This window comes from Lepidochelys kempii, chromosome 1 (assembly GCF_965140285.1).
Source record: "Lepidochelys kempii isolate rLepKem1 chromosome 1, rLepKem1.hap1, whole genome shotgun sequence".
Lineage (NCBI taxonomy): Eukaryota > Metazoa > Chordata > Testudines > Cheloniidae > Lepidochelys > Lepidochelys kempii.
Genome location: NC_136380.1, coordinates 28944601 through 28971123, shown reverse-complemented (window position 1 = coordinate 28971123; position 26523 = coordinate 28944601). Strand labels below are relative to the sequence as shown.

At 41.8% G+C, this 26523-nt stretch overlaps 1 protein-coding gene across 6 annotated transcripts in view; it reads right to left on the bottom strand.

Moving 5' to 3' along the window:
• The window catches only part of AMOTL1 (angiomotin like 1), a 140133-nt gene that overhangs the window by 57440 nt on the left and 56170 nt on the right, over window positions 1-26523 (bottom strand). For 4 of the 6 annotated variants that reach the window (XM_078852313.1, XM_073337507.2, XM_073337534.2 and 1 more), the window contains 3 exons: window positions 21481-21630; window positions 16908-17814; window positions 3579-3867 (listed from right to left, as the gene is read on the bottom strand). In XM_078852313.1, the coding sequence (XP_078708439.1) occupies window positions 3579-3867; window positions 16908-17814; window positions 21481-21630 (1346 nt within the window). Of the gene's footprint in view, window positions 1-3578; window positions 3868-16907; window positions 17815-19717; window positions 19944-21480; window positions 21631-26523 lie in introns of those variants that run through there. The other 2 variants (XM_073337554.2, XM_073337543.2) reach the window with 2 other exon arrangements.

Here is a 26523-nt window from a genome sequence, read left to right as displayed (position 1 = left end):
TGACACATTTTGCTTAGAAAAAATTACATACAGCCTTTTTTCAATAACACTGAGCAATTTCCAAGTCCAAAATGCATTATTTAACTAATCACACAACACTGAGGTGAAACAGGTAAACATAATTATTATTTGACAGGTGAGGAAACAAAGACATAGAAGTTAAGGCAAAAAAATTCAGATTTAGGTGCCTAAGTTAGGCACCTAAATGAGTGGCTTTATTTTTAGAGGTTCTGAACACTCACAATTCCCACTAAAGTCCAACAGGAACCTCAGGAGCCTCAGAGAGAAGGACTTGACCCTTCTTTGTCTGTCATAGAATCACAGAATATCAGGGTGGGAAGGGACCTCAGGAAATCATCTAGTCCAACCCCCTGCTCAAAGCAGGACCAATCCCCAACTAAATCATCCCAGCCAGGGCTTTGTCAAGCCTGACCTTAAAAACTTCAAAGGAAGGAGATTCCACCACCTTCCTAGGTAACGCATTCCAGTGCTTCAGCACCCTCCTAGTGAAAAAGTTTTTCCTAATATCCAACCTAAACCTCCCCCACTGCAACTTGAGACCATTACTCCTTGTTCTGTCATCTGCTACCACTGAGAACAGTCTCGATCCATCCTCTTTGGAACCCCCTTTCAGGTAGTTGAAAGCAGCTATCAAATCCTCCTTCATTCTTCTCTTCCGCAAACTAAATAATCCCAGTTCCCTCAGCCTCTCCTCATAAGTCATGTGTTCCAGTCCCCTAATAATTTTTGTTGCCCTCCGCTGGACACTTTCCAATTTTTCCACATCCTTCTTGTAGTGTGGGGCCCAAAACTGGACACAGTACTCCAGATGCGGCCTCACCAATGTTGAATAGAGGGGAATGATCACGTCCCTCCATCTGCTGGCAATGCCCCTACTTATACATCCCAAAATGCCATTGGTCTTCTTGGCAACAAGGGCACACTGTTGACTCATATCCAGCTTCTCGTCCGCTGTAACCCCAGGTCCTTTTCTGCAGAACTGCTGCCTAACCATTCAGTCCCTCGTTTGTAGCGGTGCATGGGATTCTTCCATCCTAAGTGCAGGACACTGCACTTGTCCTTGTTGAACCTCATCAGATTTCTTTTAGCCCAATCCTCTGATTTGTCTAGGTCCCTCTGTATCCTATCCCTACCCTCCAGTGTATCTACCTCTCCTCCCAGTTTAGTGTCATCTGCAAACTTGCTGATGGTGCAATCCACATCATCCTCATCATTAACGAAGATATTGAACAAAACCGGCCCCAGGACCGACCCTTGGGGCACTCTGCTTGATACCGGCTGCCAACTAGACATGGAGCCATTGATCACTACCCATTGAGCCCAGCAATCTAGCCAGCTTTCTATCCATCTTATAGTCCATTCATCCAGCCCATACTTCTTTAACTTGCTGGCAAGAATACTGTGGGAGACTGTGTCAAAAGCTTTGCTAAAGTCAAGGAATAACACATCCACTGCTTTCCCCTCATCCACAGAGCCAGTTATCTCGTCATAGAAGGCAATTAGATTAGTCAGGCATGACTTGCCCTTGGTGAATCCATGCTGACTGTTCCTGATCACTTTCCTCTCCTCTAAGTGCTTCAGAATTGATTCCTTGAGGATCTGCTCCAAGATTTTTCCAGGGACTGAGGTGAGGCTGACTGGCCTGTAGCTCTCCGGATCCTCCTTCTTCCCTTTTTTTAAAGATGGGAACTACATTAGCCATTTTCCAGTCATCCGGGACCTCCCCTGATCGCCATGAATTTTCAAAGATAATGGCCAATGGCTCTGCAATCACATCCGCCAACTCCTTTAGCACTCTCGGATGTCCATCACATCAAAGCAGGTAAGAAAATGGAGCCCTTTTAAATGACTGACCAATGAAGGCCTTGATTCAGGGAAGCGTCCCTATTCAGGAAAGCACTTATATATGTGTTTAACTTTAAGCACGTAATTAGTTCCATGGGACTTAAGCATGTGCTTTCCTGTGTCAAGGCCTAATGCCACAAACTTCCAGAGCACCAAAAAGAGAAATAGAATGCAATTACTAACCAGTATAAAGTGGTAAGATTCTTCAATTAATACATTTTTTGTGCATCACACTCAAATATATTTTATAAAAATATAAAGCAGCCTTTGTAAAACCAACATCTGGAATCCAACCTATTCAAAGAACATTTTTTGTCCAGGAAGGCCATACAGAGGACACCATTAAAACCTTTACAACTCTTTACACAAAATTCAGTATGGGGTTGGACCTCTGGCCTCAACTCTCTAAAAATCTGGCCCATGAAGTTCAAAGTGGATATATAAAAGTCCTGTTGATTGTGCAGTGGTGTAAAATCTTCACAGTATTTTCCTTTGCACGTAGGTAACATTACGATTATATTTGCAGTATTTCCTATACTTAGGGTATGTCTATACTGCAAAAAAAGGTGTGTTCTTAACTTGGGTTTGCTAATCCACATTAGAATACTCAGGTTAAAACAGCAGTGAAGTCACGGCAACCTATAGGCCATCCTGGGCTTGAACACAAGGTAGGTACATCATTGTTTATGCCCTAACATGTACAGACTCCACTTTCTAAAAACAGACCCTAAGAGTTCTAGCACTGAGTTAAGCAATCTACTGTTAGCTTGGACAGGAGACAGACAGCAGTGCCCACTCTTTGGCAGTGGGTCTCTTTTTTTAAGTATCATCTTCTTGCTCGATTTTCTTTTTCTCCATTTTCTTCTATTGTTGCTTTAGACAGTTAGCTAGACAAATAGGCACAGTGACGGAAATATGAACAGAATCTTTAAATAATTATTTTACACAGTGTGGGTCCCATTAGATTGGGTATGTAATGAGGTCAAAGGAAGCAACTCTGAAAATCAGGTCACCTATGTAGAGGCCTTAAAAATGGATTTAGGCACCTAACTTTTGGTGCCCATGTTTTAAAACTGGGCTCTGAAGTGTTGCTTTTTTTTATTATTAAATTTAAAAACAACTCCTCAGAAAAGATTTATTATCTAAGTCCCAAACATCAGTCAACCCACAGTACTGGTGTGTTTGTTTCTTATGATAAAAGAAGGACTAATGCAAATCTATTAAAATGCGCAAGACCACACAGGACAGATTTTGTTGCGATCACTAAACATATTCAGGTATGTACAAAATATTTCTGATTACGCTACACCTCTACAAAGGTGCTAGCTTGAAAATGCCATGTATTCAGACGCTGCACTCCAGAAGGGAGCCTACTGAAGGAAGTTTCCCTAAGGCAGGCATAAAAAAGTTGAAGAAGTAGATGCTCCCAAGAAAAGAAAAAACAGCACGCCTTCTGAGTAACATCTTCATGGCAAAGGAGTCTGCACAGCCTACTGTATTGGAATCACAGTCCATCCAATGACTGGCAAGGACTTACAGAGGGCCCACATGGCAACGATAGGAACCACAGGCTGTGTCAGGCAGTTTGCGTGCCTCATGTTAGGAAGGATTACTTAGATCACTGCCCGTGCCTAGGAGGGTAATAGACACACTTTAGACACACTATAATGGGTGCTTGCCTCTCTTATACCCTGTGAGAACATTCCACGTACCTTCTGAAGTTTGTCTGCCTTCTCGTAGTACCCCTCCAGCTCCTGCCGCAGAACATGATTCTCCTCCGACAGCATCTCCACCATTTGCTGCGCTCGCTCCACAATGGCATATGCATCAGGCGTGAGCTGCTGGCTTGGTGCAGTCACAGGTGAAGGCTGGGCAGTTACAGTTGATGGGAGCTGTGGCAAGGTTGCTGAGTGCAGTGGGCCAGTAATGGAGGAGGCCTGGGAGGACATTGGACTGTGCTGCTGTACCGGCACCGATGGAAAAGCAGGTTGACATTGTCGGCTAAATAAAAACAAATACGGGAAAAGAATTATATCAGCCCAGAAAAACTGCCCTGAAAATATACCAGCCATCTAGATTGTAGGGGCTTTGGGATAAGGCATATCTTTTTACTACAAGTTTGTTCAGCACCTAGCAATGGGACCCTGATTTATAAGTATTACCATAATATAAATCACAACAGTACTCCAGGTAAAGCATCTACTCACATGTGATTGACAATGATTTATATATTTATCTGGATCTCTAAAATGATAAAAAGGCATCTATCCGAAAGCACTGGGTATCCTGCTTTTGCTTAAAGAAAAGGAGTACTAGTGGCACCTTAGAGACTAACCAATTTATTTGAGCATAAACTTTCGTGAGCTACAGCTCATTCATCGGATGCATACAGACTAACACGGCTGCTACTCCGAAACCTGCTTTTGCACAACTAGTGTCACAGACTTCAGACACCAACAAAATTCAGGAGTACTGGCTGATGGATGCTAATTCAGGAGTACTGGTTGATGGATGCTAACAATATATTCCTCATCCTTGAACCATTACCTGCCTGGAGTCAGTGAGTAGAATTCTGGTAGGCTGAATCAGAAGATGGGAGGAAGTGAAGCGAGCAATGTGATGTTCCTGAATAGCTTTAGCCTAGCAAAGGACAGACTGCTGCAAAACGGCTGGCTGGACAACCCTGATCAATTATTTCAAATCATCAAAGTCATTTTACAAAAGACCCTCATAATGATTGTATGAATAGGTGAGTTATATTCAGATGCATTAATCTATCTATTGATCTTACTGAAAACAAAGAGATGACTTGATCATGGTCTAGATCAGAGGCGGGCAAACTACTGCCCGCGGGCCACGTCCAGCCCACGGGACCCTCCTGCCCAGCCCCTGAGCTCCTGGCCCGGGAGGCTCACCCCCGTCCCCTCCCCCGCTGTTCCCCTTCCACCGCAGCCTCAGCTCCCTGCACCGCCAGTGCAATGCTCTGGGCGGCGGGGCCGCGAGCTCCTGGGGCAGCGCAGCTGCAGAGCCTGCCCTGACCCGGTGCCCTGTGCTGCACGGTGCATAGTTGGCTCCAGCCAGGCAGCACGGCTGTAGCGCTGCCAGTCACCGGTGCTCCAGGCAGTGCGGTAAGGGGGCAGGGAGCAGGGGGGTTGGATAGAGGGCAGGGGAGTTCGGAGGGTGTTCGGGGGGTGGGGGTGTGGATAGGGTCGGGGCCGTCATAAGGCGGGGGACAGGGGGGTTGGATGGGGGCAGGAGTCCTGGGGGGCAGTCAGGAAGGAGGGGGCGTTGGATGGGGTGGCGGGGGGCAGTCAGGGGCAGAGGTTCCGGGAGCAGTCAGGGTACAGGGAGAAGGAGTGGTTGGTGTCCCGGGGGGGAGTCAGGAAGGAGATGGGGCGGTGGGGGGCAGTCAGGGACAGAAGTTCTGGGGGCGGTCAGGAAGAAGGGGTGGTTGGATGGGGAAAAGGTCCAGGGGCGGGAGGGGGGGATCAGGCGGGTGAGAAGTGGGGGGGGCGGATGGGGGCGGGGGGCCAATCCCCCCTCCCCTAACCAGCCCTCCATACAGTGAGGGTAATTCTATCTTAGCTACTTTTATGTCTCCATCTCCATAGTATCTGACTGCCTCACAATCTTTAATGTAGTTATCCTCACCACACCTCTGTGGTAGAGAAGTGCTATTATCCCCATTTTACAGATAGGGAACTGACACACAGAGAGGCTAAGTGACTTGCCCAATGTCACACAGGAAGTCTGTGATGGAACAAGGAATCAAACCTGGGTTTCCGAAGCCCCAGGTTAGCATCCTAACCACTGGATCAACATTCCTCTCCAATTACCCATTCTCCATCATCTGCAGCCGTATCAAGGCTACTTTTCCTGAAAGATAAGTTCTCAGAAAACTACAAGTTACTGGAGTTGAAGCAGGAATCACTGGGTGAATTTCTGCATCCTGTGTTATGCAGGAGGTCATAATTATCCCTTTTGGCCTTAAAATCTATGAATACTATTATGTATACACCATATTTTTTGCTGAATACACAATACATGTGATCAATGTTGTTTTCACAGTGTATGGTGCTTCACAAGGAGGGGAAGATGGGATTTTCAAAAGCACTTAGCATTGGCTAATTCTGTTCCCACTGGAATCAACATCCCATTGACCTCCATGGGTGCAGAGTTAGACCAACACTGAATGCTTTTGAAAATCCTACCTAAAAGCAAAGGCCCAAGTACTAAAGAGCTCACCACAGCCTAATAACAATGGCTAGGCAGGTGGCCTATTGGCAATTCACAGGTATCTTAGCTTGTGCCTTGATGGACAGAACCTCGCTGAAATAGGAAATGCCCTGAACCAGCAAAGGTGCCATTACACAGGCGGGATGGGAATGGGCAGCAGGGCAGACTTAACCAGTAAATGCTCATGAGGCTACTTTGTGTGCTGAGTACACCATCGCATTAGTGAATTTTTTAAAACTTATTTGCTAATTCACTAATGATTAAGTTGGCACAAGAAAGCAGGTGAGTGCCCGGAAAGAGCTTGAACCAAATACATCAGGAGACAGATTTGCTGCAATTGTTATACTATGTTTCGCTTCAATAGCCATATAGTTTCACTTCAATGTTGCTGGCAGAGCCCCCCTCCTCCTGGCCTTTTCACACTACATGCCACATCCCACCTATGCCATATAATGTTTGATGCTAAAGCGAGGTCACAGAGCATCAAGGGGAAAAGAAATAAGGGAAGCTATCACACGCAAAGCCACTGTTAACTGAATGGAACTCTGTCTGGAACTGGGAATTCTCCTACACGGCTATGCCAGTGATGATGTCATAGGGGATGGGACGTTACAGCAACACTGTTCTCAGTATTGATTATAATGGGAAGTAACATGATGAATCTTGCTTAGGCTGCGCAATGCTCCCTTATGTGGAAGGGGCAGTATCACAGGTGATACTGCTTGGAATGTTATGTTGCTCTGCCACATCTGTCTCCTTATCACCAGCAAAATCAGAGAGAGGAAAGGACTGTGCATGCGGGCGCACGTGCTGTGGGAGAGGCCTTTCAAGGGCCCCATTTATTCATTCCTTTGCAATAACGTTTGAGGTTGGACCTATACCTGGTCAACCAGTTTTTTATTGTGAACTGAACGGTGTGGCCGTCAGATGTTAGACTATATAGCTCACGAAAGCTCATGCTCAAATAAATTGGTTAGTCTCTAAGGTGCCACAAGTACCCCTTTTCTTTTTGAGATATACTGAGGCCATTTTGTTACTGCCCTTTTCTTCATCACATTCGACTTTGTAAAACCTCATAGGAAACCGCCAGTATCCTGTCCTCATCAGGGAACTGAAATTTCTTTTTGTTTCAAAAGTTAACAATATAAAAATAGTATGACCAATATTATAAACTGGGTTGAGCAATGAAATGTCACATACAATTATGAGCATGTCAGATATTTCCCAATGCAACCTAGTAAATGGAACATTACTAGTTTATGTGAGGCCTATTCTAACACTTAATAGTTTTATCAATATAATTATTTCAATTAGTGTTTATTTTACCCAAATAGTTATCCTGGTAAAAGCCTAATGTAGACACAGTTATACTAGCATAAAGGAGACTTATACCAGTATAGTTAATTCCCTTTCCTGTACAGGAATAGCTACACTTGTATAAAGTACCTATATACTGATATACCTGTATCCAAACTAGGTGAGCTGTACCTACTTTAACTATACTGGTTAAGCCCTGATTATCCTGTTTGGGGATTTCTAACCTCATATTAGTTTTGCACTTTTCCGTTGGCTTCAGCCAATCTAAGTTTACATTGAGAAGTGAGGGAAGAAGCAGGCCCAGTTAATTCAGTCATTCCTGATTTTCGAGTTATTCACCCCAAGTTACTCCTGATTTACATCCATGTGAGAGCAGAATCAGGCCATAGATTCTGCACAGGCCAGATTGTATTGGATGTTCTCATAACTATTTTCATCTTGAACTTGTACAATTTATGTCGCTTCTTTTGATGTGTGGCTGGTAAACATAATGAATTACTGATGAACAGTTTGTTCTTTACTGTTTACAAGTCCCATTTATCCCAGGTTTCCTTTGAAGTTTTTTTTAAACTGAACCCACTGTTAAACCTCTGGATGCATGTACAATACATATAACACAACAATCCAAAAAGCAAACTGGCAGTTAGAAAAAATAAGATTCCCTGATGAGGTTAAATACAGTTCATATCCAACCCTCAAGTTAATGCCTGAATGAATAAATAAATGAACGAAGCTTGCCCTCTGTCCAGAGAGTCAACAGAGTTGAGCTCCCTTGGACTAACAGGGCATATAAATGCCAATGATTTTTCTTTATTCTTTTTAAATGATGGTTTTACTCTGTATTAGAGCTGGCTGAAATTTCCTGTGTAAAAGGTTTTTCATGACAAAACTGCCTATTTTTTAAAATGACTCTTCAAGAAAAATTATCAAAATTATAGGTATTTTCCATTTTTTGCAAAATTTCCAGTGATGTTTTTATTAATTTTTTAAAACGTTTTTGTCAAAATTGTTTTAGAACTCAGTGGCATTTTTTGTTTACTGAAAACCTGTTATTTTGGTAAATGAAAAATTTTGTACAAAGTAATAAAACACTGCTTTTGGGAATGAAAAATTTCAGTAATGATTTTGATAAAAATTTGATTAATTTTTCAGTTTAAAATGTTATGAAAAATAGGTCCACGTGGAACACTTCATAATTTTGAAATCATTTTTCAACCAGCTTTGCTCTCACTTTTTTCCATTATAGCTGTTTCCCTAGTGATTGCACTTTTCTAGTGTTGTCAGGATAGTTTTATAGTTTGTTTGTTTGTTTTTCCTTTTTGACAGGCATTTAGGAGGGAAGGTTATGACAGCTACAGAAGCAGCAGTGGTAGTGACCCACGGAATGAAGGTGACTAGATGTGGAAGCTGCAGGATGTACAATCTTCTGGAGAGGGTACTTAAAAGGTGCTTCGTTCGTATGAAGTGCCGCCTGATAGACCTAAAGGAAGAGAAGGCCAGAGGTTTGGAGATGCAAACTATGGTTGAGTTTCTAAGGGGATTTGAGCAGATGATAGAGAGAGAAGGCTGAAGGGAAACCTCAAGACTTGCAGATCAGAGAACTGTGGATGAAAAAAGTGACCAGTGGAAGCGTGTGACTATGAGAACATGGCAGAAGAAAAGACCGGCTAGCAAAGGAGAAATAGAGCTGAGGAACAGGCTGTTGGAAAATGAAAGGGAGAAGCAGTAACAGAAGATGGAAGAGCAAGGAAGAAGAGAAGAGTGGCTAGTCCTACAGGAAGAGGGGAAGAGGCATGGGTGGTCGTTATCATAGGCTGCGGGAGCCTGAGCCTTCCCAAACACCAGGAAGAGGCAGGTCTACGTAACTGGGGACTTCCTACTAAGAAGAACAGAAAGGCCTGTCACCAGAGCTGATCTGGAGAATAGAAGGATGTGCTGTCTGCCTGGAGCTAATATATGGAATGTGGACCTAAGGCTGAAGAGAATCCTAATGGGAGCAGGCAAGAATCCACTGATTATTCTTCACATGGGGACAAAGAATACTGCTAGATTCTCATTAGTGTGCATCAAGGAAGACTACACCAGGCCGAGGAAGACGCTTAAAGAAATGAAAGCTCAGGTGATCTTCAGTAAAAACAATGAGGAGTTCAGTGGCACCTTAAAGACTAACAGATTTATTTGGGCATAAGCTTTTGTCCAAATAAATCTGTTAGTCTTTAAGGTGCCACTGGACTCCTCATTGTTTTTGTGGATACAGACTAACACGGCTACCCCTCTGATACGTGATCTTCAGTGGGATTCTACCTATACCTGGAGGAGGAGAGCAGAGACCAGGCAAGATTATGATGATCAACAGATGACTTGCACAACAGTGCTGTGAAGAGGGCTTTGAGGTGGTAGACCACTGGGAGGCATTCACCAACAGAGGACTGTTCTCATGGGATGGATTCAACCTGAGCAGGGAGGGAAACAGACTTCTGGGATGGAGGTTGGCACCGCTGAAGAGCTTTAAACTACGAATTCAGGAGAGACAGTTGGGAGGTGCTCATATAATCTCAATGTTTGATTCCAATATTTGAGCAGAAGGAAAATCACGTGAAAGAGGATACAGCAATGGAGAAAGGGACAACAGAGGGTAGGAAAATGGACATCAAGAGGAAAGATGTGCCAATAGCACTGCCAATAACAGGTATGTGATACTGGCGGTAAAACGACTGTACCTAATCGGGCGAGAAATCTGAGTGAAGCCAAGCAGCAACAACTAAGATGTCCGTACACCATTGCAAGGCGCCTGAGTAACAAAACAGAAGAACTGGAACTATTGGTGCAGAAAGTGAAACCAGGTATTATAGAGATACTGGAAACATGGTGGAACAGTCGTCATGACTGGACTACAGGTATTGAAGGGTATGTGCTGTTCAGGAAAGACAGAAATAAAGGTAAAGGTGGTGGAACAGCATTGTATATTAATGATGAGGTAGACTGTAAAGAAACTGGAAGTGATGGAATGGATAAAATGGAATCTGGGTCAAAATCAATTGGGGAAGAAAGGTAACAGAAGCTCCCCTTGGATAATGGTTGGGGTCTGCTACAGAGCCCCAGGATCTTATCTGGATATGGATATTTTAAATGAAATAAATACTAGAGCTGTCAAGAGATTAAAAAAATTAATCACGCTGTTAATAACAGAATACCATTTATTTAAATATTTTTGGATGTTTTCTACATTTTCAAATATCTTGATTTCAATTACAACACAGCATACAAAGTATACAGTACTTATTTTATATTTATTTTTATTACAAATATTTGCATTGTAAAAAACAAAAGAAATAGTATTTTTCAATTCATCTAATATAAGTACTGTAGAGCAATCTCTTTAGCATGAAAGTTGAACTTACAAATGTAGAATTATGTACAAAAAATAACTGCATTCAAAAATAAAACAAATGTAAAACTTACAAGTCCACTCAGTCCTATTTCTTGTTCAGCCAATCACTCATAGAAACAAGTTTATTTACATTTGCAGGGGATAATGCTGCCCGCTTCTTGTTTACAATGTCACCTGAAAGTGACAACAGGCGTTCACATGGCACTGTTGTAGCCGGCATCACAAGATATTTAAGTGCCAGATGCACTAAAGATTCATATGCCCCTTCATGCTTCAACCGCCATTCCAGAAGACATGCGTCCATGCTGATGACAGGTTCTGCTCGATAACGATCCAAAGCAGTGCGGATGGACACATGGTTTTTCTTCCATCATCTGAGTCAGATGCCACCAGCAGAAGGTTGATTTTGAAGGGGTGGGGGGGGTGGTTCAGGTTCCGTAGTTTCCGCATCAGAGTGTTGCTCTTTTAAGACATCTGACAGCATGCTCCACACCTCATCCCTCTCAGATTTTGGAAGGCACTTCAGATTCCTGAACCTTCAGTAGAGTGCTATAGCTATCTTTAGAAATCTCATATTGGCAACTTCTTTGCGTTTTGTCAAATCTGCAGTGAAAGTGTTCTTAAAACGAATACTATGTGCTGGGGCATCATCCGAGACTGCTATAACATGAAATATATGTCAGAATGCAGGTAAAACAGAGCAGGAGACCTTCAACTCTCCCACAAAGAGTTGAGTCACAAATTTAATTAGCACATTCTTTTTTTTATAAGCGTCATCAGCATGGAAGCATGTCCTCTGGAATGGTGGCCGAAGCATGAAGGGGCCTACGAATGTTTAGTGTATCTGGCACATAAATACCTTGCAATGCTGGCTACAAAAGTGCCATGCAAACGCCTGTTTTCATTTTCAGGTGACACTGTAAATAAGAAGTGGGCAGCATTATCTCCCATAAATGTAAACAAACTTGTTTGTCTGAGCAATTGGCTGAACAAGTAGGACTCGGTGGACTGTATGCACTAAAGTTTTACATTGTTTTGAGTACAGATATGTAACAACAACAAAACATCTATATTCGTAAGTTGCATTGATTTAAACTGCAACAAAGTGTACAGTGCTCACTTTATACTATTATTTTGATTACAAAATTCGCACTGTAAAATGATAAACAAAAGAAATAGTATTTTTCAATTCACCTCATACAAGTACTGTAGTGAAAACTCTTTATCATGGAACTATTTAATAAATTTCAATTGGTATTCTATTGTTTAACAGTGCAATTAAAACTGAGATTAATCGTGATTAATTTTTTTAATCGTGATTAATTTTTTTGAATTAATCACGTGAGTTAACTGTGATTAATCGACAACCCTAGTTTAGATGTAACAAGTTAGAGGATGCTTTTCTGTACTTTTCTCTTTTTTTTTTTTTGCTGTTAATCAAGTTTGTTCATGATTGTCCTCCACTGCAGCTTCTGATGCCACAAATTAGTGACATGGATGGGATGTCTAGATAATTAATCTACACTAACCCTCTCTAAACAATGAACAAATTGGGGTGAGGAGCAATTGTCTGATGCTTTATTTTAATCAAGATAATTGTGGGCCTAGAAACAAAACAATTCCCTATGATGAATCCTGTGAGGACTGATAATCATGCATTGAATGATTACAGCAGTTTGTTGATGATTATGGTGCAGCACAACAAAAAGGTAGCATTCCCTTCTGAGACCTGTGGGAAGTAAAACCTATGGGTACTTCCACCTTTTCATGTTCTCTGTATGTATAACTATCTTCTTACTATATGTCCATTCTATGCATCCGATGAAGTGGGCTGTAGCCCACGAAAGCTCACGCTCAAATAAATTGGTTAGTCTCTAAGGTGCCACGAGTGCTCCTGTTCTCTGTGCACATAGCATTTCATACATTCACAGTGACAGAGACGAGCTATCGAAAGACTGCAGCCACTTTACAAAGGCATTTGGCACTGAAACCTTTTATCCTGGCAGAACATTTCCAGATTCATAAGTGGAATCAGCGGCCTGCCAAGCTCACAAGTGTGCATGTGGCACAACTAAAGAAGCCACGCCAATTTGGAACAAATCTGGATGATGGTTTGAGGAGCTGTTTGGTGTGTGGTTAGAGATGCCCAGCCATTTGCTGACAGAGGCTGATCTTACATAATCCTGTGCTGTGGGATATCACTGTGTCAGTGAAGACTGTAGCAAAAGACATGGAAGATAAAATGGCCCAAAGTCAGAGTGACGTTTACCAAATCAGCGCCACTTTAGCCAAAGGCTGAATCCTCATTTTGAATGTTTCTCCTGTTGCCAAACAGACCATAAATTGTCATTTCAAAGGGGAGCTGTATCAAAAGTACCAGAAAGAAAGACATACACAGTCCATGTGTAAAAACAAATACACTGTAACAAATCCAGATACAAGAATAAAGTAGTTCAAACTGTTCCTGAGCAATTGTCGCCAGTGACGGCGATGATGACTGGTTAAACATTGCCGGTAGGAATATGCACACAGAAAATAAACCCCAGAAAAGCTCAGATATCATCTAGACAGAACCAGAAAACATCTGCAGTATCAGTCAAAAAAGTTAACAGAATGTTAGGAACCATTGGAAAAAGGACAGATAGTAAGACAGAAAATATCATAATACCACTATATAAATCGATGGTGTGCTCACACCTTAAATATTGTGTGCACTTCTGGTTTCCCCATCTTAAAAAAGTTATATTAGAATTGGAAAAGATACAGAGAAGGGCACCAATTAACGATCAGGGGTATGGAAGAGTTTCCATACGAGGTGAGGTTAAAAAGACTGGGACTGTTCATCTTAGAAAAGAGATGACTAAGAGGGGATACGACAGCGGTCTATAAAATGAATGGTGTGGAGAAAGGGAATAGAGAAGTGTTATTTATTTACCCCTTCACGCAACACAAGAACAAGGGGTCACCCAATGAAATTAATAGACAGCAGGTTTAAAACAAACATAAGGACATATTTCTTCACAAAACGCACCATCAACCAGTAGAACTTGTTAGCAAGGGATGTAGTGAAGGCCAAAAGTATAAATGGGTTCAAAAAAGAACTAGATAAGTTAATGAGGATAGGTCCACGAATGGCTCTTAGCCAAGATGGTCAGGTACACAATCCCAGCCTCTGGGTGTCCCTACGTCTCTGACTGCCAGATGCTGGGACTGGACAACAGGGAACAATGGATCATTTGATAATTGCCCTGTTCTATTAATTCCCTCTGAAGTATGTGGCATTTGCCACTGTTGGAAGACTGGTTTAGATGGACCATTGGTCTGACCCAGTATGGCCATTCTTAAATGAGCAGTCTCATTGAAGTCAATGGGACTACTTGTAAGAGTTGCTGCTCACCGATGAGCAATAAGGAGTTCACAAACTGGGCCCACACAATTTCACAGTCAATTAACCTCACTCTATCATTCCCATTTTGAGACAGAATTCAGTGACGCTCTGCCATATACACTGGAGTAAGCTCTGCTGCTTAGTACACAGGGCCTTGCCCAAGGAATATTTAAAGAGACTCAGCAGAACAAGCTCCTTGGTTATTGAATCAGCATTTTTCATGAGCTATAAAAATCAAGCCATCACCCTTTTATGTGGAGATTAATCCATTTGGTGTCTGCAGTGTTTGTTAACATAATGAATCACAGCTGGAATCCTGTTACGCTTCCTGAGAATATAACCTGAACGTGACCCCATTATCTTGTATTTCCCATTCTCATATAGCTGTTTCTTATCATAAACAGGGATTTTCACTTGGCTCTTATGAGCATAATTTTCAGCTGAAAAATTATACAAACTCTGGAGAGCTAATGCTGGTATTCAAAACACATGTTTAGCTGGTGGAATTCAAATAATGTTCCCAAGACTAAACATGCCTAAGGGAAGGCCGACAGGCCACCAGTGCAGGCTCATGCTTGCAAATAAAGTGGCAAGGTCCTGATTCTGGACATCCCCGCCTGGCAGGATCAGATTTTATTTAATCAATTTGTACAACCATTGCACTATTTGAACGAGCAATCATCTTTACCAGCCCTCATTTTCCAAGCAAACAAGTTACCTACACTATTTCAGACATTCACAATAATGAAATATTCATGTTCTGATTTATGCTTTCAAAAAAATGATCAGAAATGAGGAGAAATGGGCCTGGAAATTCAGACCGTATTCCAGCTTCACCATGGACCAATGCTGAGGAAAGAAGAGGAACTCTGCATTGGGAGTTAAAGTCAAAGGAGCTTCAAGGATTTATGGGTCAATAAATATCTAATTAGACCACTTTGAACATGAAAAATATTAACACACCACCAAATATGTGGATCTTTAAAGTCCTCCAGATCCAAGGAGGAAGGAGAGATGTTGTTCAGGGAGACCAAGGAGGAATTGTTAAGAGTCATGTGGTGAAACAGAGATTATACATATCAGGAAAAATGTCCTAACAGTGCGGTCCATTGGACTATGGAATAATTCCCTAAGGAATGGTGGAAGCCTCATTCTTTAAGGCATACTCGAGGCCAAACTCCACCTTCAGACAGGAGCATGAGAATTCAGTGGGAGCTATGATGCTGAACTGGTTTCCACTAGCTCTCAGGAGTCAGTCCACAAAAGGTAACATTTTAAGATGACTAGTTATGCACTTTGAGGGAAACTCACCCCTGTGCAGAAGGTCAGCACAAGGGACTATGTGCCACATAAGCCTACTTGTGAGGATTTAAGTGGAGCATAAGAGGCACATAGGGCCCTTTGCATAAGACAGCATTTCACACTTTGAGTGAAATTCACACCCAATGAGGACAGCCTGAAATAAGCAGGTAACTCATTACCTTGCAGAGCGTGGCTTTATGTTTTGTTTTTGTTTTTTCTTTTTTGGGGGGGGGGTTCACACTCTCATTTTAAAAGAACCAACACCCTATTTCATTTTTTTAACACTCCTGGACTAAAAAAAATTTAGGCCAAATCTCAGCCCAAAGCATTTTTTTTTCTTACTTGTGAACTACAAACAATTGACAAATAGGGTTTTCCAAAGGTAGCATTATGTCCTTTAATTTAGAAGCTGAATCACAGTAAGTGTTAGAAAGTTTACGGCACCTCTAACTACCTATGGTGGTGACCGATAGCTTTGTTGCTTCGAATAACCTACATTAAAATGGGAACATCTGTACAGGCTGGTATTAGATTAATGATGAAAAATTGCATACCTAATTGATGTTTTTTCTACTATAATTCAATTGTATAAATATATTCAGATACTTTTAGGTTTATGCGTAAAGTGAAATTAATAGGAATTAAGATACTAAAGAACTTCTAAATACAATATTCATTTCTGAAGAACTTTAGAGCTCAGAGGTTATCAGAATATTGGACCCAATTCTGCTCTCAGTTACAGCAGTGCAAATCCAGAGTAACTCCATTGACTTCAGTAGAGTTAATCCAGATTTATGCTGCTGTAACTGAGAGCAGAATATAATCCACTATATTTAAATATATCATCAGTGTTATAATCATGGGGCCTGATTCCCATTTACACTAAGGCCATTCTTCCAGTGTAAAGGGCCTTGAAATGGGAGTAAATTATATTTACATCCATTTTAAGGCTCTTTTGCCCTGCTAGTGATGTAAAATGGCCCTAGTGTAATGGGAATCAGATCCATATTTGTTTATATAGGACCAGAACCCGCACAAGCCAACTGGAGTTATTCCATTGATGTCAATGGGCACAGGATCAGGGCTTGTTCAACTGTACTTTCACTTATCCCTTCAGAAAACAATTATTTATGACCTACACAGCATATTTCTAAGTCTGTGGGAAAGTCTGCTGCAATTTGATTCCTTGGTTCAAGCTGTTTAACAGGAAAAAATGCCCACAGATGAACCTACTTGGCTTTCTAGCATTACGGAGCTGATGGAGTTCACCCTCAAAGCTAAGAAGCCGGATTAAGAAAATAGTAGGCCTGTTTGCTTAAAAGCATCAACAACGTCAATTTAAAAAAAAGTTCAAAGCCAAGAGTATTTACAAAAGCAAGAATGTCAAAGGCCAGGAGCTAGAATTACCTTGTCACACCATATTCCGGGGGAGGCTGGTATCTGACAACTGCTCCTTCCGTTCTTGCTGGCAGAGGAGCAGGGTAGGAGGGTTTGAGAATCTGCATCATTCCCGAGTGCTGGTCATTATAAAACAACCCATGTTCCTGAGTCTTGCTGACTGGTGACACCACCTGCTTGGCTTTGTAGGGGTACTCGGGCGGGGGACCTCTGGGATCCATTCCTTTGCCAGAAGGCTGCGTGGGTGGGGGTCCTCCAGTTTTGAAGCCTTTGTTGCTCCCTGAGGTAGGAGGGTGTTGCTTAGCACCATTTCTCTCCAAAGACAGCTGCATTATCCTCTCGCTTAGAGATCGGACATGACCCTGCTTAAGTTCTTTAAGTGCTTCATCTTTATGAGCCTGCCCACTGTTGGCCCGATTCACAGTTGGCCTCCCTTCTGTTCTCGATTTCTGACTGGACACTCCAGCAATGTAAAAACTTGGGCCAACAGCACCTGGCTGCTGGCCCCTAAAAAACTGGGACTGAGCCTTCGCCTCCTCATAAGTTGGTAGTTCTTCATTGTTCTGATGAGGCTGTGTGGCCCTGGACTGTTTCTCCATCACAGTATTGTCCACCTGATGTTCTTGCCCCTGAGGTTCCTGGCGTGCTGACTGCTGGAGCATTTGTGGGTCTTCTTGTGTGAGGTTTTCTGTGGAAGAAAGTGTGCTTGTAGTGCTGTTGGATGGTCCTGCGCTCCCTGTGGCCTGGTGCTGAATTGCCAGCAGATTCATGTTCTCATTTGGATTGCCATACCTCAGCTGCTCCTGGATCAATCGCTGTAATACTGTTCCAGCTGCAACATCCTCTGAACCTCTCATTTCCACCTCTGAGATCCCAAGGAAGTTTGAAGTGTGGAAGTTGCAAAGAGTGTCCTCAACTAAACATAGAACAGAAGAAAATCAGGGTTTATGTTTTCTGATGACACCATTATTTAAGGCTGGCAACTGCTGAGAAATCATCTAATCCTTTTACACTATAGTGCCCAGCTTCCTCTCCTCCTTACCAAACAATGCAGTATAACGTTGGGAAAACTCTGAAATGCTATTAAAAATAATGAGGTTGTACAGGTGTAATTAAGAGTAGAATCTGGACATGAATCTACTATCTTAGTCCAGTAATTTGATCTATTTCTAACAATGCCATCTCTACATGATTAACAGTAATTTTGACATGTCAGTTCTAACAAGATGATAGGGTGACAGATGCACTGCTATGTAAATCAGATCTGCTTATATAGTACCTTGGCTGTTCTATTCCCAGGTGTCAGGCACCTTAGAAATATCACAGATAGGCAAATTAGATAAAATATCTTCCATAAATGACACAGAGAATAAAAAGGATAATGCAATATCCTGAGCCACAGGAGGACAGGAGCTAAGGAAAAGTCACAAATCTCCAAGTACTGTATTTTAGGGGCCAAATACCACATTAATTTGCACGCTGTGAAACTCACTGACTTCAGTAAGGTTGCACAGGTTGTGAGTAACTGCAAAATACTGACTATTGTCTGAATTGATTCCAATCCACTTTTTCAACGCTTGAACCCACTCACCTAGTTTTCTACTGGAAACAATTTGCAGCTCATATAACGAGGAGTCTTTGTGGCACCTTAGAGACTAACAAATTTATTTGGGCATAAGCTTTCCTGGGTTAGAACCCACTTCATCAGATGCACGGAGTGAAAATACAGGAGCAGGTATAAACACATGAAAGGATGGGGGTTGCTATACCAAGCGTGAGGTCAGTCTAATGAGATAAATCAATTAACAGCAGGATACCAAGGGAGGAAAAATAACTTTTGAAATGGTAAGAGAGTGGCCCATTACAAACAGTTGACAAGAAGGTTTGAGTAACAGTAGGGAGAAATTAGTATTGGGGAAATTAAGTTTAGGTTTTGTAATGACCCAACCACTCCCGGTACAATGTACATAGCAGAGGGGCATTGCTGGCACAAGATGCCATATATCATATTGGTAGATGTGCAGGTGAACGTGCCCTTGATGTGATATATGCTATCATGTGCCAGCAATGCCCCTCTGCCATGTACATTGGCCAAACCGGACAGTCTCTATGCAAAAGATAAATGGAAACAAATCTGACATCAGGAATCATAACATTCAAAAACCAGCAAGAGAACACTTCAATCTCTCTGGTCACTCAATAACAGACCTAAAAGTGGCAATTCTTCAACAAAAAAACTTCAAAAACAGACTCCAAGGTGAAGCTACAGAACTGGAATTAATTTGCAAACTGAATACAATCAGATTAGGCCTGAATAAAGACTAGGAGTGGTTGGGTCAATACAAAACCTAAACTTAATTTCCCCAATACTAATTTCTCCCTACTGTTACTCAAACCTTCTTGTCAACTGTTTGTAATGGGCCACTCTCTTACCACTTCAAAAGTTATTTTTCCTCCCTTGGTATCCTGCTGTTAACTGATTTATTTCGTTAGACTGATCTCACACTTGGTAAAGCAACGCCCATCCTTTCATGTATTTATACCTGCTCCTGTATTTTCACTCCATGCATCTGATGAAGTGGGTTCTAGCCCACAAAAGCTTATGCCCAGATAAATTTGTTAGTCTCTAAGGTGCCACAAAGACTCCTCGTTATTTTTGCTGATACAGACTAACACAGCTACCACTCTGAAACCTTTGCAGCTAATGAATTGCAAAAAGTGAAATATGTAGCTGGGGTCTTCGCTGAATTTCCTAGACTGTAACAAAGCAATAATTCTATCTACACAATCTCACCAGGGCTTGTTTCCTCCTCACTTACCATGCACCAGTTTCACAGGGGTGTAACTCCACCGAGACCAATGAAGTTACTCTTTAGAGACACCAGTGTAAACGAGATTAGAATCAAGTCCTCAGGAGTTGGATATAATCATCACAAATTGTTAGGCAATGAGGAAGCACCATTCTGTGTTCATTTTTTGAGGTCACTCTTGGAAATGTTATTTCTGAAGCCTGCTGTTCTCAGTTCTCATAGCAGTTTTTTAGAACTATTTAAAAAAAATGCATTTGAAAGTAATTAAAAAACGAATGTTCTCTCGAGGTTTGGTACCTCCCTGAGGTTTCATCTGTTATTGCTCACACTGTGTGATCACTTACATACAAAATTGGATGCCAGATAGAAAAGAAAAACCCTCAGCTCTCCACTATGAAAATAGGTCACTTCTATTAACATTTTTGTGGCAAAGTCTTAAAGATGACTGTAGGGTTTGCAGGGGAGAGTGGATACCATGCTGTTTCACTACAGTCATGATACACACTCTGCAAAGTTCCTTCAGAGGACATTATCTGCCTATGCAGGGTCTAATCACTGCCAGGAAGTGCTTTGATCACAAGATGTCCATTTAGTTGAAGTCAATGGGACTGCTTAACCTGCTAAAAGCTACACATGTGCTTAACTGCTTTGCTGGATCAGTGCTGGATCAGAGCTTGAGTCAGAAAACACATATGTAAAAATCACTAAAATGTAAACATTTTCACACTTTGCAAAGGGATAGATTCCATTTAAATCTGCAAAATAACGAAGGGGTAATTTTTTTTAAAATAGGCCCGTAAAATGAGCCTGCAAAATGTGCAGATGCAAAAACATCCATTTATGTGCTCAGTTGGATACCTGCACATGCATTTACCTAATCTGTACCAGCAGTTGCCTACTTTTCATTTACAGCTGTTATTACTATTGATTTATATTACCGTAGCATCTAGAAGCCACTTCCAATGATCAGGGCCCCATCGTGCTGACCCCCTGTAAAAATATTCTTTCCCCTACGAGTTCTCAATCTAGGTTATGACAATAAACAACATGTGGATGAGATAAACACATCAGAGGTGGCAAATGACACGATCACAGTGAAGAAAGCAAGTTATCATACATAAGCAGAGAACATAACATAAGAACAGCCATATTCAGTCAGACCAAAGGTCCATCTAGCCCAGTGTCCTGTCTTCCGAAAATGGCCAATGCCAGGTGCTTCAGAGGGAATGAACACAACAGGTAATCATCAAGTGATCCATCCCCTGTCGCCCATTCCCAGCTTCTGGCAAATAGAGGCTAAGGACACCATCCCTATGATGGAGGTCTCTCTACAGCACCTGCCTAGCCAGTCATCCATTTGCACCCTACGTTCTATATTTTAGGGACACACTTTTGTTGCCTATTTTTGAAAACTTGACCCAAAAGGACTGATCTGTGCTTATTTTTCATAGGATTCTTGCAGTCCTATTCCCTAAGCAGAGAGCCATCCACCTTGGTCTAACTGTCCAGTGAAGAGTAATTGAGTACTGCAGTGTAACATGATATGTTGCACTGGGTGAAAAATGACACAGGATCAAATCCAGATCTCTCACTGAAGTAAATGGCAACATTTCCCTCAACTTCAGTGGGAATCAAGATTTGGCCCATGATTTTTTTAAGTTTTTACAGATCATTCTGAAGAAACTCTAAATTTCTCTTCAAGAAGTCGATAACAGAAAAAGGAACTGGAGTTAATTTTACAGGTAGGTGTGTAAGGGTTGTTGCTTGCTTACCAGCTTTATTTTTAGCACCACTGACTGTCTCTGCTGTTAACGGGGAAACATCAAGCCTGTCGGTAAACAGTTGATGGTCCTGGTAAAGAAAGCCAATGTCTTCCAGTATCTGGACAGGGCTACTGGGGTTGTAAGAAGCAGATAGGGGGCCTATAAGAAAGAAAAATGGGATGTCAGTGCCAATAAAACAGTCGGGGAAAAGTCTTGCTGCCATGACTCACGTTAGCCGTATGTTGGAATAATGAACTGAGTCTTGCTGAATGATCTGAGTGGCTCTACTGGAGTATCCAGACCTTTTTTTTATTCACATCATTTCGGATTTAGGGCCCATTCCTGCCAGGTCTGAGTGCTTTCTGGTGAGGTGCTGAACAGATTCAACTCCCATTGATTTCACTGAGAGCTGAGGGCACTCAGAATCTCTCAAGAGGTGTTCTGCACCTTGCAGGATTGGTCCTTTACGATGGAAAATGTATCCAAGGTCAGCCACCCAGCTAAGGGCTGCACAGGACAAATTTTCAATATAATGTAACACTGCTTTTTCTAGCGTACCAAGAAGGTTTATACTACACCATAATTTCAAACACGACTATTCTGCGCAGTTATACAAGCCACGGGAAAAAATATGCCTTAAACCTAACCATAAATGAAAAGAAAGCACAGCTGTGCTTTGAACCAAACACAGGCGGCAATTCCAGCTGTCAGAGGCCCAGTAGGTTCAAAACTAAGCACTGAAAGCTTCAGAGCTCTGAGATTCAGAATTTACTATATTCAGTCCTCGTTCAATGCCACAAAAGCACTGTTAGACCGAGGCACCAGTGACTGTTGAAGGCCTGCCACGCTGTGAACCCTCAGGAATCTAGACTATTGTTCTATATCATTGGAAAGCTGGGAAACCCTCGCCCCTAAAGACATAAAGAATTAATTTCTAGCCCTGACAGGGTATGTAACATAAGATCATAAAATCACATTATTTTGATTACTAATTTATTTCCATCATCACTGCATCCCCTTTTTAATCTGACATGATTTTAATCTCTAGAGCAAGGAATAAATATTTATGCCATCTCAAACAGCCGGGGAATCTCTGATTTCACAGGATATATAAAGCATTAACGTTCAACTCGAGTGATGTATCAGCTCCCAAAAGGCCTTGCCTAGACAATATCTTGACCTGCTAAAATCAAGCTAAAGCAGTTAAACTGTGTCTATATTGATATATGGTGGAGTTTTAAATTGGGTTAAGATAGGTTGATTGAGCTAATCCCATTGAGAAAAGCAACTTTTTTTTCTTAGTCTGGACAAGGCCCAAACTGGAATTTGGCTATAATACAAGGGCTGACACCATGGCTCCTAAGAAATGCACTGGGATCTTGAATGGTCATAAGTGGCCTGAACCTTGTTTTTACATGTCATCTGAATGGAAGTCATTCAAACTGCACAAAGCCAACAACACCAAGATAGCACATTGGATATGAGGAACAAGTACCATCTATTGAATCATCAATGCCATTTCTTGCACCCGTTTAGCTTTTGAGGTCTCCCATCCAAATACTGAGCAGGCCTGACCCTGCTTAGCTTATAAAATTTGGCAAGAGCATAAATCAAGGTATAGCCACAAAATAGTAATGGGAAGTATATCTGGAGATTGTATTATTGAAAGAAAGGGTTGAGAAATCCAAATATCTGAAACAATCCCAATGGCAGCATTCAATTCGATCTGAAGTCCATGAAGCCTTTTACATGGAAGTTCACTGAACTCATGAATAACACTCAACTAATTCAGAACTTAATTGTTTCGTAGAGTACCATCACCACCACATAGGTAGAGATAACATGATTCAGTATGTACAGATATTCTTAATATGGTAAAACGAAGATCTAGCTAGAGCATGAACAGAACCACATCAAGGATAACTATGCTTACATTTCTTACGGCTGCCATAATGCTAACAAAACTTAGAAGCATGTCTTCTACTCTCTTCTGCTCACTACTCCACCTACTCCCTTGACTATATTCCTCCTGATTCATGAGTTCCCTTACTCCCTCTGTCTCCCACATCCTTAACCACTCTCTGTCACCTAACTCCTTTCCCCTGCCATCAAGCATACCAGTGTGGACACTTGTCTCAAAGAAGTTTCCATCCAACTACCTCACTCCCTCTTTCCCTTTACTGCTCAATTCCTTGAATGTACTGTCTAATCCTTCTGCCCAGACTTCCTCTCCGCTAGATCCCTCCCAGTCCTCTTCAATCAGCATCTGCCTGCTGTGTTCTACTGAAAAAGCCCTTTTCAATGTCATCAGTGAACCTTCCTGGCCAAGTGGCATGGCCTCCTCTCTGTCCTCATGCTCCTTGAACTATGGCCTTTGAAATGGTCCATCACTTCCCCATCCTCCTCAAATCTCTCTCTGTCTCTCTCTCTCTCAGGATTCAGAGAGCCTGACTTCTCTTGTTTCTCTGCTTATCTTTGATTCTACAGGGTCTCTCTCAGCTGCTCCACCTCCTGTTCCCCACTCTTTCTATCAGAGTCTCTTAGGGAGCTGTCCATGAGCCTTTCCTTTTCTCCCTCTGCACCTTTCCCCTGAGAATCCTCATCCAGTTGCACAACTTAAATCACCACCATGCTGATAGCTTCCAGATCTACTTCTTCTTACCTAAATTATCCCCTGCAGCCAAATATGCACCCTGTCTGCCTTTTTGATTTCTCTTTCTCACTTCATCTTTACTCCCTTCTCTAGTCTATTGTTGTTAGCTCCAGCCTCTTCCAGCTATTCTTGGCAACATCCATGACTCCTCCTTCTCCACCATCAACACTGTTACTGACATTAATCCTGCTAGTTTTTTCTCTATCACCACTCCCAAGTCCACCTGTTTCTCTCAACTCCCACCATGTCCAGGCCTTAATTGCCTCTTGCCTCAGTTGCTGCAGTCTCCTCCTTCCGGCTTCTTAAATTATCATCTCAGCCCTCCTTTCAATCAGTCCAAAATGCAACCACAAAATTCATGCCCCTTGCCCACAACTCAGACCATGTCCAACCTCTCTTCAAATTCCATCACCACCAGCTTCTCATCACTATCTGCATCAAAGTAAATTCCTTGTCCCTGCTTCCAAGCCCAGCATAACCTGGCTTAGGCCTACCATCTGCTCTTTCCACTCCACCTCCTGTCCCCAGACTCTACTCAAACTGCATGACTCACCTTCCCCTTTGTGTCCTTCTCCAGGTCTTGGTTCTGAGCACGCTTCCACGCTGCCCAATAAACCTTCCCTCCTTGCCTCAGCCAAAACTATCTCCATTCTCCTTAAGACTCACTCCTTCAAGGAGGTCTGTCCTCATTAGTCATCTCCTCAGATTGGTGTTTACCAACTAGATGACCATTTACTAATTATATGAGTAAAAATATTTATTTTACTTTAAAAAAAAATCCATCCAAAAGTCAGAGAACTACTAAACCATGAGCTAAACTGCATGCCTCATTCACTCTGCCTTATCTAGTTTCCATTACCCCCTCCTGTGTCTGAATACTCCCTGTCTATATTGTTTTTCTAGGCTGAAAAGTTCTTTTACAGCAGTGATCTCGAACCTGATTCTCACCTCCCACTGGTTTCACACTGGTGCAGCCTGGACATCAGCGGATGTCCTTTTGACTTACACCAGTTTAAGCTTAGGGAGAATCAGATTCTTCATCTGTTTGTAGCACATGGTTGTCATCAAATAAATAATAAATGACAACAGCATACAGCATGTGGGTGAGTCTGTACAGTCTTTGCAGGAGAGAAAAGCAGCCAAGGATAACAGAAAGTAATTTACCCTGATTACTCAGAGTAAGATAAGGATAACTGAATATTCGATAGCACACACCACACACATTTTAAATAACATTTGCTTTCAACAAGCCAAGCTCTGCTCTCAGTTTCACTAGTGACTCTTCCCTGAATCAATTCCACTGCCCTCAGTAGGGCTAAATGAGTAAAACTCAGGACAGAATTCAACCCAATATCTTCATAGGCATTGATATGCAAACTCTTTTTTTTTTTTTTTTGGTATCCAGAGGAGAGAAAAGCAGAGTTGCCATGAAATGTTAATGAATTCACCATTTGATCGTTCAGAGTAGGCATGATCTGTTGTGCAGAATATCTATATTTAGAAAGCAACATGAAAAGATTACTCAATTGGGTGAATATAAGGCAGAAGAAAAGACTGTCAGATTAGCAAGGTAAATTGTTCTGGAATTTGTGTTGATACCGATATAGACCAAATATATCTATATTGAACAGAATTTTCATTTCTAACATGATTATATCGCATTCTGCTACAAAATAACATGGTAGCAGCCTAACCCTGCCTACCTCACACACACAAAATTTCCTATGAATTAATCAGTGGGAGCTTTGCATAAAACAAGCCTAGATTTGCTTTATGACTATAAGCTGTGTACTGTAGCACGTCAGAAAAATCTAAGCAAGGAAAGCAAACTGAATCATCCAGCACTGCCAACCCCAAACATTCAAAAATCATGAATCAGGATTCCAAAATAATGAGACTGTCTTAAAATCATGAGATTTTTTAAAAATAATAGTAATTTGGGGTTCTTTTTACTTGCCTTCTGTTTGTTGAGACTTTAGTACTCGGGTCATGTTTTCAACCTTTTCTCTGCAGCCACAAGGGTTAGCAACTTCCTTTTTCAGTGAAAACAGAGATTCTCACGTAATCACTTGTCTCCAGGAGCCGAGGGTTTAAATAAAACATCAATACCACAAGACTCTTGCTACAATCACAAAAGTTTGACAACCAGGATGATCTCCCAAAGTGTTTACATGCAGGGCCAGATTCTGACCTCAGTTACACCAGTCCCAATCCCAAGTAACTCCAGGCAGAAATCATCCCTCTCTGCTTTGTCTCTGTTACTGTAGTGGTGTTTTATGTTCAGTGTCCATAAGTTTGAATAAAATGTCAGATTTAATTGGCACAGGAAACATACACCAGTTTGCGTGTAAGACAGATAATAGTTGCTGAAAGATCCATGTTTCGCAGAGGGCCTTAAC